The sequence below is a fragment of the Emydura macquarii genome, unplaced genomic scaffold, assembly GCF_026122565.2.
Source record: "Emydura macquarii macquarii isolate MOO-44397 ecotype Brisbane River unplaced genomic scaffold, CSIRO-AGI_Emac_v2 contig_2617, whole genome shotgun sequence".
In the NCBI taxonomy this organism is placed as follows: domain Eukaryota; kingdom Metazoa; phylum Chordata; order Testudines; family Chelidae; genus Emydura; species Emydura macquarii.
The window spans coordinates 218,843-236,431 of record NW_027132754.1 but is presented as its reverse complement, the minus strand read 5'-3'; the positions used below and the strand labels follow the sequence as shown (position 1 = coordinate 236,431).

General features: G+C 54.3%; 1 protein-coding gene across 1 annotated transcript in view; it reads right to left on the bottom strand.

Annotated features, from left to right (window-relative positions):
- The window catches only part of PRKACA (protein kinase cAMP-activated catalytic subunit alpha), a 44,737-nt gene extending 35,932 nt beyond the window's left edge, over window positions 1-8,805 (bottom strand). The window contains exon 1 of the mRNA XM_067563802.1: window positions 8,595-8,805. Coding sequence (XP_067419903.1) covers window positions 8,595-8,640 — 46 coding nt within the window. The 5' untranslated portion in view covers window positions 8,641-8,805. The remainder of the gene's footprint in view (window positions 1-8,594) is intronic.
- Window positions 8,806-17,589: the final 8,784 nt, after the last annotated feature.

The following is a 17,589-nucleotide window of genomic DNA, read 5'->3' as shown; positions in this document are numbered from 1 at the left end:
ACCCTGGAGCGATTCCATTCCGCCGCGCCGAAATACCCACCGCAATTTTGATCGGGATTGCTCCATCCCGTTATACTGGAGTTGCTGCCATAGGGGAACTCAGCCAGGTCTCAGCAGCTCACAGCATGGAAGTGAGAGGGGGCGGGGGAAGGTGCAGGGCAGACAAAGGGGATGAGTCTCCCCAGGCATTCACTCAGGCATCTCCCAAGAGATCAGACACCCTGGCGGCTTAGGTTGCATTGGAGGCTCACACAGACTCGGATTCACCCCAGCAGAACCAGAATAGGTTGGCACTCCTTTACGTGCCGACCTTCACTCCCCCCCCCGCCCCACAACCACCCCCCGGGAGCAGATTGTCCAACTGCCACCCCAAGTGGCGAGACTCACCCTCAGGCAGCCGTGTGGGACCTGGCGGGTCCCAGGCACAGTTGCTCACTGCAGGCATCTTTGACCTGTGCCCAGCTGCACGCAGCTGATCCAAGCTGAAGGGAGCATAAATATACACTCGGAGCTTGTCTTCACTGCGAGGTTAACTCAGGTGTTGCCCTTAACTCGAGTCCCATCCAGTCCACACCCAAAACCCCTTTCACTCATGTCGGCCAGCCCGAGAGAGGGTCTGGGCTACAGCTTGAGTTAGCCCAACTTGTCAGCTGCTAATAAGACCGCTCTGTAGTGTAGACACAGGCCAACTTCCCTTGAGGGCCGCTAGTCCTCCAACGGCTTCCCACAATTCCCCTCCCGCCCCCCTCCCCGAGGTGGCCAGAAAGGACAGACAAGCTCGCCCACAAGTCACTGGGACAATTCATCAAGCGGCTCAGCTTGCTGCAGCTCCAAGAGCCACAGGAGGCGCTCCCAGGAGTCCGAGCGACGCGCTCAAGCGGGGATGCAGCAGCGCAGGTTACGCTGCAGCGGGGCCCTCGCATTCAAGCTCAGCCAAATTCACACTGCAGCGGAGCCAGCCCCTGCGCGGATCGGAGCCAGGGCACACGCCCCACCCTGCCAGCGCCCGTGGGGCCCACCGCTGGCTCTCGTACATACGGGCGCCCGATCGATAGCCGTGGAGAGTCCCCCCCTTGAACACAGACAACACAGACAACCCCCCCCAGCCTCCTCCAACACGTCAACCCTGCAAGAAATGCAGGCCCACTCCCCTCGAGGCCTCTAACGCTTCCTCACAGCTCTCCCCCCCCACTGCCCAGAGCAGACAGAGCTCCCCCCCCACTTCACTGGGAAAGAACCCCCCCCACCCCGCCCTCCATGGCCCATTCAGTCCTTAACAAAAGGCTCTGATGATCCAGGAAGGGACTAGAAATTAGAGCCACTTTGTGCCAGATCGGCCCCTGCGTCTGAGCGCCTCAGATCTCCAGCTGGTGTTCGCGGTGTTGCTTATGGCCTATAAAGCCCTACGTGGCCTGGGACCGGCCTCCCCGTGCAATCCCCTCTCCCCTCCCTCCGCCATGCTCTACTGCCACAGCTGTGGGGGGCAGCATGGACCCAGAGGGGTGGCCAGCAGGGAGTTCTCTAGGAGGTGGTCAAGGCCCCAGAACGCACCCTTCCGGTCTGAAACAGTTCATGTTTGGTGACCTTCTGGGAAAGGGAGAGAAACCCCTGCATGAGAGGGTCGGGGGGGAGGAGGGATCTCTGAAGTACAAGAAACGGGACACCCGGCCTGACGCTGAGCCCATAAGACTGGCCTGCGTACTGAGCATCCTGACCCATTTCCCGGGACAGCGACTTCAGAAAAGGGACAATCCTGGGACCACCTGGGCCGGTGGCAAGCGCAGCGGGGAGAGGGCTGAGGTGAAGGGGCAGAGGGAAGCCCCAGCAGCCGGCTGCCTGCCTGAAGATTATTCAGCGCTGCCGGGTTCAAAGATGTACTGTTGATGGTGTCTTAGGGTCTAGAATCTCGGACGGGCTCACTTAATAATTAACGTGCCAGAGGAAATGTCTGTCTCCCCAGGGAACCTCTCATTGGGAGCGATCCGAATGCCGGAGTGCACATGGGCTGGCAGATGAGCTCCCTGGGCATCACTCTACGTGCAAGCAGTGGGTGAAGCCATCTCAGAGGCTACCCTCAGGTGAGCCCAACTTTGAAAGGCTCCAGCAGATTTCCCCATTGGTGAGTTTCTGATCCCAAAGCGCCCCCTACAGGCCGAGGCCTGCCACCACCGCAGCAAGACGCCCAGCAGGGTAAGGGGCTCCGGGCAGAAAGACACGGACCCAGAGCAGATGCCTCCTAGGTTCGCTCTACGATGAGGCTGCCGGGAACTTGTTTGCCACAGGAAGGAGACCAGACCGGCGTGATGCAGGGGGCTCTATGGGGAGCATCAAGGAAGGCAGTAGCCCTTTCTCAGCTGCGGTAACCGGTGATGAATATAAAGGGGGGAATTCAGGACTCCTGGGTTCTATCCACAGCTCTGGGAGGAGAGTGGGGTCTAGTTGGTCAGAGCAGGGGGGACAAGGAGTCCGGACTCCTGGCTTCTAATCCTAACGGACACAAGTCACTTCACTTTCCTTTCTCTGTCTGTAAGCAGCGCTGATCCTTCCTCACCTTCGGGAGAACACCTGGTCCTTTCCACCCAGCGATCTCCAGTTAAACACTAACCCACATCGGTTCAGATCTTTTAAAGCCAGCCAGGGCCATAACAATCCCTCAGTTCGACCCCCAGCTCCAGACAGCAGCCTGACCATGCCCACCCAACAAACCAGAGCCCACAGCTCAGGAAAATGACCTCCAAGCCCAGCCACCGCAGCGTGGAAAGGCCCACAGGTGACAGTGCCACAGCTGGTCTGCCCCAGCATGGGGCGCCCCACAATCACTTCCTCACTGCTGCCCTCGCCCCCTCCACCGGGAGCTGGGTCGAGCCAGGCAAAACTGAGCAGGGATGGCAGGAAACTGAAAATTTCAGCACATGCCGCTTCCTTCTCTTGGGATGCCGGCTGCTCCAAGATGGGGAGACAGACAAATCATCTGCCCCCCTCCCCCCCCCGTCCCACCACCTAGCATATCAGACAGACACAGGAACCCCCTAGTCCACCAGGGCAGAGGCTAGACTCAGAGAAAGTCACTAAGGGGTTACTGCACCTGCCTCTGGGCCAGCTGGGAGGTAGGCGACGCGACCCCATGCGCACATTTACTCATGTGAGGAAAGCTACGCCCAGGTGTCTTTGCAGGGTCACAGCCCAAGTTCCTAACAGAGAAAGGATATAAAATCATACGACCGGTTCAGCCGGTGCTTTTCGCAGAAGCTGTGGGGCAGAGGCGCAGCTAGAGTGAATTGGCACAGCCGTACTGACTTGAAAACGGCCTCACCCCAGCCGGGGATCTGGCCCCATTGACTCCAACGGAGCGACGGCAATTTGCACCAGCTGGGGATCCGAACCCGTATTTCCGATGCTTAACTTAAGAAAACTAGGTACCTCCAGGCTCAAGGTCACAGCTGATTGGCCCAGCATAGCCCTGCCGTGGGCTTTCGCCCAGGGGTGGTGAGGGGAGCATCCCGCTCACGCCGAGGTCACCGTTTGCACGCTGCCGCAGGGGGAAAGCTAAGATCCTTCCAGGCCTCACCCAAGGGTGGGATGCTCATTCCCAGCCCTTTTGCTTCTCAACTTCTCCTTTCCTTTTTTAGCTGTAACTGGCAGAAAGCTCAGAACACATGTAATCATGGGTCAGGTCACCAGGCAGCCCAGGGGTTGGATCAGCCAGGGGAGAGATTAATCAACCTTCATTACATAGAGTCTTTAAATCAAAGACCCATGGTCCATCCAGCCCAGTATCTGCTGACAGCAAACAGAACCCCGCTGCTTTGGGGGAAGGTGCAAACTCCGTCGAGATGAGATCACCCGCCAAAGGGGAGCTGCCTTCTGGCCTCCATTATAGGTGGGCTTCCTTTGAAGAGGGAAAGGCAATAGCCTTTTCAATCCCCTTGGTTAGTTTTTTTACCCCCTCAGTATTATCACTCCGGCTGGTCTCATTGTCCACCGAAATATCCTCTTGGGTTCTGAATCTTGGCTGCTCTCAGAACAACATGGTATGATAGTCATGTGGCAGTGAGTTCCACAGGTTAACAGCACAACAGAGCACTTTGCTTCATTTTCAGTTTGCTGCCATTTTGGCAAATGTTCATGCATCGCCAGGCAGGCTGAACAGAGGCAGGATGGCTCAGTGGTTAGAGTGCTTAACCTGGCTGACCTGGGTTTAATTCTCAGCTCCATCAGACTCCCGGGGGGGTGGGAAGGTAACGTCTACACTGCAATAAAAGACCTATGACGCGGCCGCAGCTGGCCCATGGCAGCGGACTCATTCTTGGGGGGCTAAAAATTGCCCTGCAGACATTCGGGCTCAGACCGGAGCCCGGGCTCTGAAACCTGGCGAGGAGAAAGGGGCTCAAGGTAGAGGTGGTTGGGAATTTTCTGACGAAAATATTTTACCTTCAGAAAATGCCAATTTGCTGAACCTGGAGCTGTATGTGGGAGGGGGAGGAGAAGTGTCGGACAAATATCCCCATTCGGGAACCACTGGGAAAAAAGTTTTCAAACACATCCTGCTTCGCCACTTCCAAACAGCTTCGTTTTTCTTCAAAACAATTTCATTGCCCGATCTTAGTTCATTTATACTAAAAAGATAACAACAACAACAAACCTTAAAAAGGCCAAAATCAAAGCCAAACGTTTCAACTGAGCTGCTTCCAGGGCAGCTTTTGGGTGGTTGGCTCGCGAAGAGTTTTGACTTCTTACCCTGATGTCATGACGGGCAAGTTTTTTTTGAGGTCTCAAAAACCCTTTCAGGATAGCTCTAATATAGCAGAGATAATAGGATTGCCCCATTCCGCACCGAGGCCATGAAGGTAAACGCGAGAGTCACAGATACTACTGTAATTAGGGCCACACATCAAAACCCTAGACAGAAGCGCCGCGTATACTTTCTCTACCCCATTCCTTCATTGGCGGGGTTAGTCATAAGGGCATTTGGATGGTGGTATTTCAGCAGAGGCCAAGACACTGCTGAATCAAGCAGGTCTCTCTCTCTCACACGCAATTCTGCTCTGAACGGAAAGTTGATCACAGTAGCTCGAAGACCCAAGATGCACAGAAGCTCTGCTAGGCTTCAGTGACTCGGAGCCAGCAGAGTTTCTAATGCCAGTTAAACTCCCCTGATCTGACCCTCTGGAGTTGTTTTGTGGCTAAGGCGGCAGAACGGGAATCAGGACCCTGGGTTCTCTCTCCAGTTTTGAGCGTGAGGTCAGGTGGCTGGAGCAGGAAGGGCTGGGAGCCAGGACGCCCGAGTTCTTTTCCCCGCTCTGGGAAGGGAGCGGAGTCTAGGGGCTTAGAGAGGAGGGGCTGGAGTCAGGATCTCCAGGTTGTATCCGTGCCTCAACTCCCCACCAGGAAAATGCGAATGATGCTTCCTTTTTCTCATCCTTTTGGCCTGTTGCGGTCGATTCAGGTCTAACCCTGACAGGCTACGCACGCTGCTGGGTGAAGTGACAGCTCCACCGCAAGAGATGCCCTTAAAGGGGCTTGGCCAGCTGCTGCCGTTCTCTGGCCCCTCCAGCCTTCCTACCACCTCCACCCCTGGAAAAAGGAGGAGCGGGAACCCTGTGAGCCTTGGGGAAAACGGGTCTGGAAATCACCACCCCCAGCCCCCAACAAGGCTCACTGCCATGGCAGCGCACGTATGGCTTATGTGGGGCTGATGACAATGAGTCACGTCAGGTGGGCACCAGATTCCATCCCGGCCACAGGATGGCTCCCTAGTGGCCATTAACCGGGGCTCCGCTCCAGCACCCAACGCCTTGGCTACACCCAATGGGTGCGGGATACAGTGATTCTCTAGTGTTACAGATGCTGCCTAACGGGTAGCGCACTGGACTGGGCCTCAGGAATCTGGGGTCCATTCCCAGCTCTGCCACTGGCCTGCTGGGGGACCGTGGGCAAGTCACTTCTCCTGCCTTTGCTTCAGGTTCCTCATCCGGCCTCCTCCTATAGTCACTGGGAGGGTGTGTGTGGGGAGCGGTCCAGGGCACGTTTTGCCTTCCTCAGAGACATCACCCATCGGACTCAACTGAAGGCTGGATATGGGGCTAGCTGGGCAGTGGTCTGACCCGACATGGCAGGGAGTGGGAGGGCAGGAAGAGCCGGTCTGACCCCAATGTGGCAGGGATGCCAGTTAGATGGAATCTCAGGTCTGATTTGGTGCCACGGGGGGCAGATATCCAGCTAGATGGCTCTTTGGTTGGATCCAAAATAGCAGGAGGTGTGTGTGTGTGTGGGTAGTGTGTGTGTGTGTGGTGGTGGGGAGGGGAATGGGGCTGGTCTGATCTGGGATGGTGGTGGCGGATCCCGGAGTGGTTTGGTGTGGCGGGGAGCCAGTGTTAGATGGGCCCCTGGCTTGGATGCAGGGAGGTGGCAATGCCACACTAGCCGGGTGGTTTCCTGGAAGAGCACGCAGCCGGACAGATCAATGGTATGGAACCCTGTGTGCGTGGAAGGCGAGTCCCTCGTGGCACAAATCTAGCAGAGACTCTCAGACAGAGCCACGCTGGCTAATCAACATCCCCGCGAGGCACGATTTTAATGGATTCTTTTTGTCCTTAGGAAAATCACGGCATCGATGTTCATTTTTACAGAAACTTTTACTCTTTCATGAGCTGCCAAACTGCCTCCTGCAACAGCTTTAGCTGCCTCAGCTCTGGCTACGCGGCCTGCAGACTGGCGCCGGGAGTCAGCAGCCGGCAAAGCGGTGACTCTGCCTTCCACAGCACCAGCTCTCTGTCCTGCTGCTAGACAAACTACCCCTGGGATCTGTCTGATCGGCTCAGCTCCTTATCCAGGTGAGGGTTCAGAAGAGTCTCTCTGAGCAACGCAACTTTGAGTTCCACCCTGCATCTTCCATGGGGGCGCGTCTGTCTGTCTGTCTGTCCTGAGTTCTGGACCCTTCCTTTGTTTTTAAAAGAGCCAGCTCTCTACAGTCAGCGCCCGAGTGCGGCCTGTCACACCTGCCTACGAGCGATCACAACAAAAGCAAGTTAGTTTCAATGCGCATTTGGTACTTGAGGCTCGTGAAGTAAGCAGCAATTGGACACCATGAGAAAGCAAGATCTAACTTCTTCATGCCCCTTTAGAGCCATCAGCTCCCAGCCTTTGCCATGCTAGGACCCTGCTTCCACTTCACATGGGAAGGGTGAGAAGATCATGAGCCTGAGGCTTAAGGTTCCCGTTCCCACCCACCCCACCCCCAGACAGAAAATACTCTTGAGACCTAGACCTGTCAGGTGTATTTTGAGGGCCGAGGCATATTCTCCAGCAGCCATAACACCATAAAGCCAGCCAGCATTCTATGGCTAGTTCTCCCACCCACCCCAAACTGCTTCCCAGAGTAGAACAGGAAAGGAAATCTACCAGGCAGCATGGTGAAGGCACCCTTAGCAATGTCAGACACCACAGGTCTGGTCCCATTTTATACTGACCAGCACGCACCGTTCCCTTTGCAACGCCAGCCTCCAATCAGCAAACATTCATTTAATAGCAATCGTGTGGAGCGGAGACCCACGACCCACAGGGTTTATGGTCCCTGGACCAACTGGACAGGTGCCTGGAAAAAGGCAGGCAGCCCGACCAGTAGGACCTGCATCCAGGCCATGCAAAGGCAGAAGGGATCAGCTAGCTACTCTCACCTTATGACCAGGGGCTGGGAGAAGACAGCAATTCAGAGGGGACGTGTACAAGTAGGTAAAGAAGGGACCCGAACAAAACCACCCCTGCAAAAACCACCAGAGTCCTGGAGCACTTTAAAGACTAACACATTTCTGCAGGCATAAGCTTTCGTGGGCTGCAACCCACTTACAGCCCACGAAAGCTTATGCCTGCAGAAATGTGTTAGTCTTTAAAGTGCTCCAGGACTCGGGTTGTTCTGCTGTGTACAGACTAACAGGGCTGCTGCCCCTCTGCAACTTTTCACCCCTGCAAACGCGTTCGACGCCTGGTTGGAGGGATCAGGGTGGGACACCTGAGGGTTCCCGCACCCCCAGCCTAGCCCCGCAGAGCGGGAAAGGGCAGATGAGCCCCTCAGCTGTGAATGGAGAGGGGTGTCCCAGGCAGGCCCCTCCACACACAGGCACGCAGGAGGGGGCAGAGCGGGGGGGGGGATGGGGCGAGGCAGATGGAGGTGCAGGCAGCAGCAGTGTGCAGCAGAGTGGGTGGGCGCGGAGCGGCGGCCCAGGGGTGAACGAGGCTCCAGGGATGGGAGCTCACGCGGGGGCAGCGGCAGGCACGGAGCCGGGGGCGGGGGGGTGTCGCGGGGGGGTGAAGGAGGAGATGGAGGAGAAGATGGAGGGGGACGGGGCCCCCCCGGGTTCCCCCGCGCCCTGCCGCAGCCCGACCTCGCCCCGCTGCCCCGGCCCGGATTCGCCAGGCCCTGCCCCCCCGTCTGGGACCGGCCCTTTCTCCAGAACCCCCGCAGCCCCGCGACGCCCGGGCCCGGTTCCGCCCAAGGCAGGGCGGGCCCGGTATTCACCGCCGCCGGCCCCCGATCGCCCCCATCCCGATCCCCGCCCCCGCCTCTCCCCATCCCCGACCCCCCCCCCCGCGCTCACCGCTCTCCAGCTCGCCGCCCTTCTTGGCCGTGGCCGCGTTGCCCATCGCGGCGCTGGGGCCCGGGCGGGGCCGGCTGCGGCTCCCGCTGCCCCCGCTGCTCCCTCCGGCGCCCGCTGCCCGCAGGAGGCTCGGCTGGGCCCGGCCAGGCCCCGATCCCCCCCCGCCGCCAGGCGGAGCCGCCGAGACCGGTGTCGCCTCCCCTCCCCCCGCGGCGGCGGCTCCTCAGGCTCCGGACCCCGCCCCAGTGCCGCGCACCATTGGCCGCTGCCGCCGCCAGCCGCCCGCCCGAGCCCCGCGCCCATTGGCCGAGCAGGGCGCCCCGCCGCACCATTGGCCGACCGCCGTGACGCGCGACGCTCCGCGCAGCTCCCTCGGCGTAGCCCCGGCTCTGGCTGGGCCCGTCCGCCTCGGCCGTCCGCGTTCATTGGCCGAAGGCCGGATTTAGCCCCGCCCTCGGCCGCTGATTGGCCTGGAAGGGCTGAGGTCGCAGCGTTCTATATTTAGAACGTCTCGGGCCAGACAGCGTTCGAAAGAATGTTCAACGTGAGGGGCGGGGCCAGTGGAGGAAAGGGGCGGAGCTTGTGAGCTAAACGCGTGGGAGGGAGGAAGAAAGGGGCAGATACAGGACGGGGAGGGTGAAATCACACTGCGGTGGCATGAGGACAGGGGAGGGGGAAAAGGGGCGAGGAACCGTCGTGGAATGGCGTGAGGACAGAGCCATCCCAGGCTGGCAGACAGCCAGCAGAGGTGGTGGGGTCCTTGGGGGTTCCTGTGGTTAGTGCCCCCGGGGTGCCGCCCAGGGCCCCCCTGCCCCTCCCCCTTCACTAAGCCTTTCTTTGCAGGGGGGTTGAGCAGCTGATGGACGGTCGGAGCCCCTAAGACCTGGAGTGGAAGAGCTGCCAGGTGCTGCTGTTAGTGCTGCCCACTCCCCAGGTTATTAAAAAGAGCATTGAATGCATCCCATTTTTGTTGCACAACTTTGGGGCAGGACGGCTCACAGGGCTGAGTGGCAGCAAGCCTTTGAGTACAGAAGCAGTGTAGTGCACTAGTTCAGGTGCTGGCCTGAACCTCAGGACACCTGGGTTCTCATCCCAGCTCTGCCTTTGACCTGTCTGACCTTGGGCAAGTCCTTTCTCCTCCCTGGACCTGTCTGCCCCCTTCCCCCTCATCTCTTCAGACTGTGCATGCCTCACAGCAGGGACTGCTTCTCAGTAGGGAGCAGAGCAGCACCTGGACCACCAGGGCCCCAATCTGTCAGGGGCCTATAGATGCTACTCTAGTACAAATAAATAAATAGTGTGGTGGGGCCTCAGTCCAAGACTCAGAGCTAAAACTTTACAACTTGAGGGAGTCTAAGATCCCCCTAATAGGAGCGTGGTCAGAGTCTGCTGCTCTGGGACTGGATGCAGAGGGGGGGAACCCAACACACATGGAAGGGGATTCCTCATTCACCTGCCAGAACACACCATCATGGTGATGAGCTGGTGTGGGGGGGTGGCCCGCCTGGGGAGAGATTTCCCCCCACCCACCTCTGACTCTCCAACATGTGTAAGGAGCAATGTGCCTTTGACATGATGCAGGTGGCACCCACTGGCAGGTATTTCCCAGGACAGGATCACTCCATTTGCCTGACCCCCCACCTCCCCCCATTTCAGATAACACTCGAAATATCCCCCTCCTCCATGAACCAACTAAAAACCTCTAGCTTCATCAAAGAGCCTTTGCCAGGGATCTGCTGGCACCTGTCTGTGTTTTGAGAACGCATCTGTTTAGTTCTTGGGGTTCCCCCCCCCCACAACACCTAGGCATGGAATTTAACACACATTGAGGAAAATACTCTTGGGAGATTCCCTTAATAAAACATCAGCCACACCAGATTAACAGCTGATCTTACCTCCCCTCACCCGCCTCGCTTCAAATCACTATTCAACGCACATAGGTGTCACTGAGGGCAGAAATTTGCACTGCTGATCCAGGAAGCTGATTTACATGGGCAGAGAAGTGACAGTAGCAGCTTGCTGCTACAACTCCCTGTGCAAGGTGCAGTACTTCCACCTAAGCACTGTAGAGCTCTATGCATGCTGCTGCTGAAGTCATTGTAGAATCCAGCTCCCCTTCCCCTCAAGAAAGGCAGGTCCCATCGTCAAAGCATGGGGCTGTGGATTGTCTGGGTGGTTCTCTCTGCCTGTGCTGGGCCCTCGCTCCCAGCTGCAGCTTGGAGGTGCTACTGCAACATTAAATGAATTGCTGAAGTTGGACTATTTCAGTGTCATCAACTCTTATTTTATCATGATGGGCAGGACACAGTGGGTGGTTAAAGCCCCAACTCCTGGACTCATGGGATTATGCACAAATCTCAGCTTTTAGTTTCTAGCCTTCAGAGCTGCAGCGAGGTTGAAAAACATGACCCCTTAAAGACTCAAAAACCATAGGAAAAACAACGAACATCACACACTTTTTATTTTAAAGATGATCTCATGGGGTGTTTCTAAACTAAGCTCACCCTTTTGAATGCTTGTAGTTAGCAATACCATTACCTTCTTGCCGCTTAGTCCCTTGGGCTTTCTAAAAGCAGCTCCTCCATTTAACAGAAGCTGCAGCTTTCCAATAAGGGGGCTGGTCACCCTCCCACATAGGAGAAAGGTTGGGAACAGGCACAAAATAATAATTAAAAGAAAAGTCAGACCACTGAAATATTGTGCTTGATGGTAGACGTGACGTTATGTCCCCGTGGCTCTCTCCCTAACCCCTTCCCCTGCTCGGAGCCTGGGAAAACCATGCCCTGATCTAAAACAAAATTGATTGCACACAGAACAACCTAGGAGGCAAATCGACTTTTAGATCAAGATAGCAAACCTGAGCAGCTGTTGTAAGGCAGCATAGCTCCACTGACTTCAGCAGAGGCACAGCAGTTGAGGATCTGGTCCAACGGCTCCAGTGGAACCATGTCTGATTTACAGCAGCCATGGATTTGGCCCAGACTTTAATAGGAAATGAAGGTAGAAGTTAGACGGTTTAACCTCAAAAGGGGATTTTGCAAAAGCTCTGAATTGATTCAATTTTGAAACATTAAATCAATATGAGATGGGTTTTTATGAAGCCTGCTGGAATGAAAGCAAGCTCACTGTTTTCAGCAGATCCCTGCGGCCGGCGGAGATCCAAACAGAGCCTGCGCTGGTGGAAGGAAGCGAAACAGACAAGAAAGTATGACCTTGTGGGTTACGTTTACTGCCGCAGGGTGAGGGACAAAAGAGTGCAGCAAACTGCACCACCTGTGATAAGAAAGTTTGAGCTAAGAGACACAGGTGCGATTAGCTCAGGGCAGGCCATCTGGGCTTTATAGACATGAACTGTAGCAGTTGAGGTACATAAAGTTTATGCTTTGGGGGCATACATCTCACTCTTCAAAAGAGCTCTTCCCGCCTTTACTGGGAATGGGATAATGCCTAGGAAGCTAGACACACAAAGACCATCCCTAGAACAAGAAGCTTACAGTCGATCATCATCAGCATCGGAATGACACAACAAACCCCACAAAATACCCTCAACAAACCCCATAGCCCAAACAGTGTTTTGACCCCACACTGGAAAAGAGCTAGACTCTATGATGCCCACTAGGGACTTTACATGAAAGGTGCTCAGACCCTACGCTGCTGGGTGGCTAGTGATGTGGTGTGAGATTGAGACAGCGATTTCATGCAATATCCTCACGATGCCTTATTGTATTACGGGGGATTGGGGTCATATGTAACCTCGGGGGGGGTGCGGGGGAGGATGTGACAGAAGCAAGGCCTGGGAGTTCAAGACTATTACAAATGGGCCAGACACATATGGTCTTTGGGGACTAAGTTTTAAATGGATTTCCTGGGGAAAGTTAATGCAAAATTCCCCTACTCCACTTATGCAAAAACCCAGCTTTCTGAAGCTGTGCTGTGGGGAAAGGGGCACTGTCTGCTGATTACCTGTCCCAGAAGGCCAAGACCAAAGGGCCAAGCTGTGAAAAGAACAGCTGATTTGCCCAGCCTGGGTTCTGGATCGACACGATGGATGAAAATGTAACCATTGGGGAAAAAAATCCAGTTGGGGGCTTTGAAGGATTAAAACTTGTCAGTGCCCTCGGCTGGAGCTGGGGTGACCTCGGGTGAGCTTTCTAGCATGCGCGTAGATGCTTTTTTTGTTTTCTCTGTAATGCTTTTACCTGAAGAATAAACATCTTTGCTTAGGAGCTGGATGGTAACTTGCACCTGGGGGCAAGACACTGCTCACCAGCCTGAGAGAGAAAACAAAGCACAAGTGCTGGCCTGCTGGGGCTGTTTGGGTTGCAGTGTAACGCAGGGAGCTGTGAAGCCTTGAAACCTCTGGTCAGGAGGGAGAGACGTGGATCTCCTCCCAAGAGAGGTGATGGCTGAGAGCCAGAAGCCTAAAATGGGGGCCCTTAGTGGGCCATGGAGGGGGAACAAAGCCCCAGTTGCCCTGAAACTGTGACTTGGTGCACGGAAAGCTTGTAATTCCACCAAGTCATCATTTTAACGAGGGGGGCAGGAGGAGGGAGAAGCAGTTCCTGATCCTGCTTGCAGGGTAGCGTGCTCTGCAGGGGAGCAACCTGCTGTGTCTCTCTCTGGTTTTGGCATCTTGTGTGGTACGATTCTGAATGCTAAGACATAAAGTCACGGTAGATTGGAACCTCCCAGCAAGACTATTTAGGTTTTCATCTCATCCGTGTGTGTAAGGTGGGAAGATCAGTGTAAAACTGCAAAGAGAGATAGATGTCTGCATCAAACTATCACCTACATAAAATATCACCCCCTACCTCTGCAATGGCACCTTTCATCCATAGAGCGCAAAGCCCTTCGCAAAGGAAGTTTTCCCCATGTCACAGCGTGGGAAGCGGAGGCACAGAAGGGCAGTGACTTGCCCAAGGTCACCCAGAGGCCAGCAGCAGTGCGGGGAATGGGACCCAGGTCCCCTGTGGGGCAGAGCTGTGTCACACTGCTGGCTACGAAGCAGGTCAGCTTCCATTATAAAATGAGATAGCCCGACACAAAGGCACCCTGCCCGGCAGTTGCTGATTGCCATAGAGCCCTTCAGAGTGTTTTCAGACTGACCCACGGACAGGGAGCTGCCTGCCAGAAAAAACGGGTGATCTCTTTCTATACAATGGAGGAAGCAAGCCTGTAAAGTTGATCCTTTAGGTTGGATTGGGGGGAGGGGTGGTTTCTGCCTGATTTTCACCTTGGGAATATCATTAGTGATATGGCAGGAACAGTTTGAGGCCTCAATTGAGATCAGCACCTCATTGTGCTAGGTGCTGTACAAGCACCTGACCCTAAAAGCTTCCTATCTAAACAGGAAGAACCGAAGGTGGGCAGGGAAACAGGAACACAGAAGTGACATGACCAAGATCACACAGCGGGTCAGTGTCAGAGCTGGGAAGAATCTCCTGCTCTCCCACTCTAGTGACTGCTACTGCTGAGATGAGTCCTCCAGCAAAGACCTGTGGGAGTGTGGCAATTTCACAGCCCTCACTGGGACTGCGTGTTGAATTCTAACAGAGAAGTCTTTTCTCCCAAGTCTTCATATGGTCCTAGAGTCACAGAGGCATTACAAAGTTTTGAGCAAGGGGGGGAAAAGCCACTTCCTCTTCTAACTCGGCTGGTTGCCCTAGCGTGGCTTCTGCCATTTGATGTTCCTGGCTGTTCTCTAGTTGCCCAAGAGCCTTTCAGGAAAAATTAGTCCGACAAGGCCTGCTTTCCTCATGTAAAGAGAAAAAGATCGTTCTGGCTATCTAAAGATCAGGCAGCAGAAACAAAATAGAAGAGGCAGCAAACCCATTCACCTCTGCTGTGTGGTTCAGCTTTAACGCAGCAAAGGGCAACACTAAACGGGCGTTCTGTGGTACTGAAAGGTGGCATGTTCTGAACTGATCAGAGGAAATACTCCATTCCTCCCCACCCAGCCCAAGCGATCCGGGGAACTTCCTGCCACAGGATCCTGTGGCAGGATCTTAGCAGGATTATTACTACCTGAAAGATCAGACATTTATGTGGCTAATGAGACCATCCAGAGAGAGAACAGACGATTTAAGCAGCAAACAAGAGATCTAAATCCTCCCAGAGTCGTGAACCAGCCTCTTAAGTCTTGCAACTTCAGAGGATGCTTTGGTTGTGCCACCAGTGCAGGGTAATTCCACCTTCCTCTTAGGAAGCTTGATGCTGGCCTCTGTCAGACAGGAAACTGGGCTACATGGATGTGGGTCTGCTCCCATGAACGGACTCAGGGAAGGAAGAGATGCAAGCAGAGATCTCGCCAAGAAGGGGAAATGCACTTTCCCTCCCTTGCTGGGAGTTCCTGGCTGCTGCCTGCCAGCCAAGGCACAGACAAAAGAAATTGCAGTGTGGGGGACTAGGCTCCAATTGGTAAACAAGCCTTTGATTAAGGGCTGAGGCCATTCTTCCTGTGCCGGAGGGCTGGTTCAGCCTGATTCCCATTAGACTAGATCAAAACAAACAGCCAACACAACAAAAGGCAGCAATTTTCCTCCTCTGTCAGGGCTTGGTAGCTCCTGGCGGCTGCTCGTTGAGGACCTGCTGCAAAGCACAGCATGGGCAGTACGAAGAACAAACTCCCATTGACTCAGGCCCTCATTGTCTCGATTCATGGACATTCTGGGGCCATGGCTTAAGTGAAAGATTGGTGCAGGGAGGGAGCCGGGCAGAGATCAGAGAGTAGGGATTTGCAGGCAGGGTGCCCCTGCCCATCTGCATCATCCCCCAACCTCAGCTGGGAGAACTACAGCTCAAGTTGCTGTCTCACAAGCCATCGGTGTTCAAATCTCCACTGGCCTTGGTGAGTCCTCTGGCAAAGAGGACCTGCTGTTTCACATGCCCCCCCCAGAGCACAAGAGAGCAGAGGTAAAATATGGCGCCTCTAGCAAAGAGGCTGTTAATACTTGCTTTCCCCTTTGCAATTCACTTGTAAAGGGGCTGCACTCAATATTAGCCAGGCAGGGTGGTAGCTCCTGATCCCGCTTTGCACAGGGAGACTGACAGCCAGGAACTGAATCTCATCTCCTGAGTCCCAGCCTAGTGTCTCAACTGCTAGTCCATCCTTCCTCAGTCCTCACACACGCTTCCCTGGAACGACATCCGGGCAGAAGGATCCCTGCAGAGGATCAAGGCCTTCTTTCAGTCTACAGCAATTGTCCGTCAGGAGCCAGAGTGATTCGTTAGTTCTGACGGCAGAGTAGATAATTAAGCCCATCTCAGCTCCTGCTGCGATATCCGATGCTTCAGAGGAAACAGACTAACCTTTTTAAATACACTCAGCTAGTGATCTGTTGCTGCGTAGATGGTGGTACAAGTCTTCTCCCTTGCTGGAAAACAAGCTTGTTAATTGCAACAGGAAATCCTGGGGGGCGTGGGCGTGAGTGATTGGAAAGATGTACGAGGAGGAAAAAAAAAAAGCATGGAAAAAATCCCTCCCACAGCCACCCAAAATTTTTTTTTTTTTTTTTTAACAGCTCCGGGACTAAAGTAAAGTAGCAGCAAAAGCTCCAAAAATCCTCGAGCACAGAAAGTTGAGTCACATTTACTGGAGTCAGCCAGAGCTTTAATACAAAGGTGACCTTGAAAGGATTTTTATGAAGTCAGGCGTGTTCCTTTTTTTGATGGAGGAGTCAGGCCCGAGATGTTGGAAATTTTACTGCTTGTTTTTTTTAAGCCTTAGTAATAATCAGAAACACTCGGCTGGGACTTCCCCTGGTTTTGACTGAGATCAGAGGAACGTTTGTGACTTAGCCTCTTGAGAAGGAGGCTTCAAAAAGGAACGCTTCCGTCACTGGAAAGTCATTGATCTTCAATAAGTGTTTACAAAACACTGAAGGATTTAACAGTTTAAAGGTCTTGTCTATGCTGGGATCTCATACCCAGGATGAAATGTTGTTCTGACCATGCACTAGAAAGCTGTTTACTGTTCTGTGTTTGTACAGCACCTAGCACGACCGAACAAGATTGTAAGATGTTCAGGACCCAGACCATCTAGATTTAAAAGTAATCTGGTTAAACTGATGCCAACCCCTAATGTAGACACCCTTAAACCAGTTTAAGCCTCGCTCAGGCAGGTTTAGCTGGCACTGGTATGTTGCCAAATTAAGCTGTGCATTTCCATTCGAGGTGTGCCCTGGTTTAATGATCCATTTCAAATCTGGTTACGCTGGTGCACCTTTCTAGCATTGCACCTAGCAATCATGTAAACCAGTGTCATCTGGGGATGGGTCACCGGCACAGTCATTTAGTGAGACGAGGTAGGTGAAGTAATACCTTTTACTGGACCAACTTCTGGTGGTGACAGAGAAGCTTTCAAGTCACACAGAGCTCTCTATATGCTGCGTGACTCAAAGACTTGTCGCTCTCACCAAGAGAAGTTGATCGAAAAAGATATTACCACACCCACCTTGTCTCTCTAATATCCTGGGACCGACATGGCTACCCCACCACTGCATATGTTAAATTTAGTCGCATTTTTAAACTCCCCGTGCACTAGTGACTGCACAAAACCCAGCATTAATCTGCCCCTCAGACATGATTTGCACAACTGTTTTACACCCCTGTACATCACAGCTATACTTGAGGTTTGCACCGGTGGCAGCAATGCCAGTGTGTACCTTCAACTGCTCACCCTTCCCTCTTGTGATGAGCCTTTTGTCAGTTCTCTCATCAATCAGAGTCATCCTGCCTAGGCAGGACCGGAAACTTCAGTTGGGAGACACAGGCAGAACACACTTAACTGCTGATGGATAAAACATATAAGAGGGCATGTGTGCCCAGTCCTCTGCAGGTTGCAATAGTGTGGAGCCTAGCAGCCCCAACAGAGATCGGTGCACAGAGTATGAGACAGCCCCTGCCCCAAAGAGCTCAGTCTAAATAGGCAAAGGGTGGGAGGGGAAACTGAGGCACAGAGGGGGAAAGGGACTTGCTCAAGTTCTCAGAGTCTATG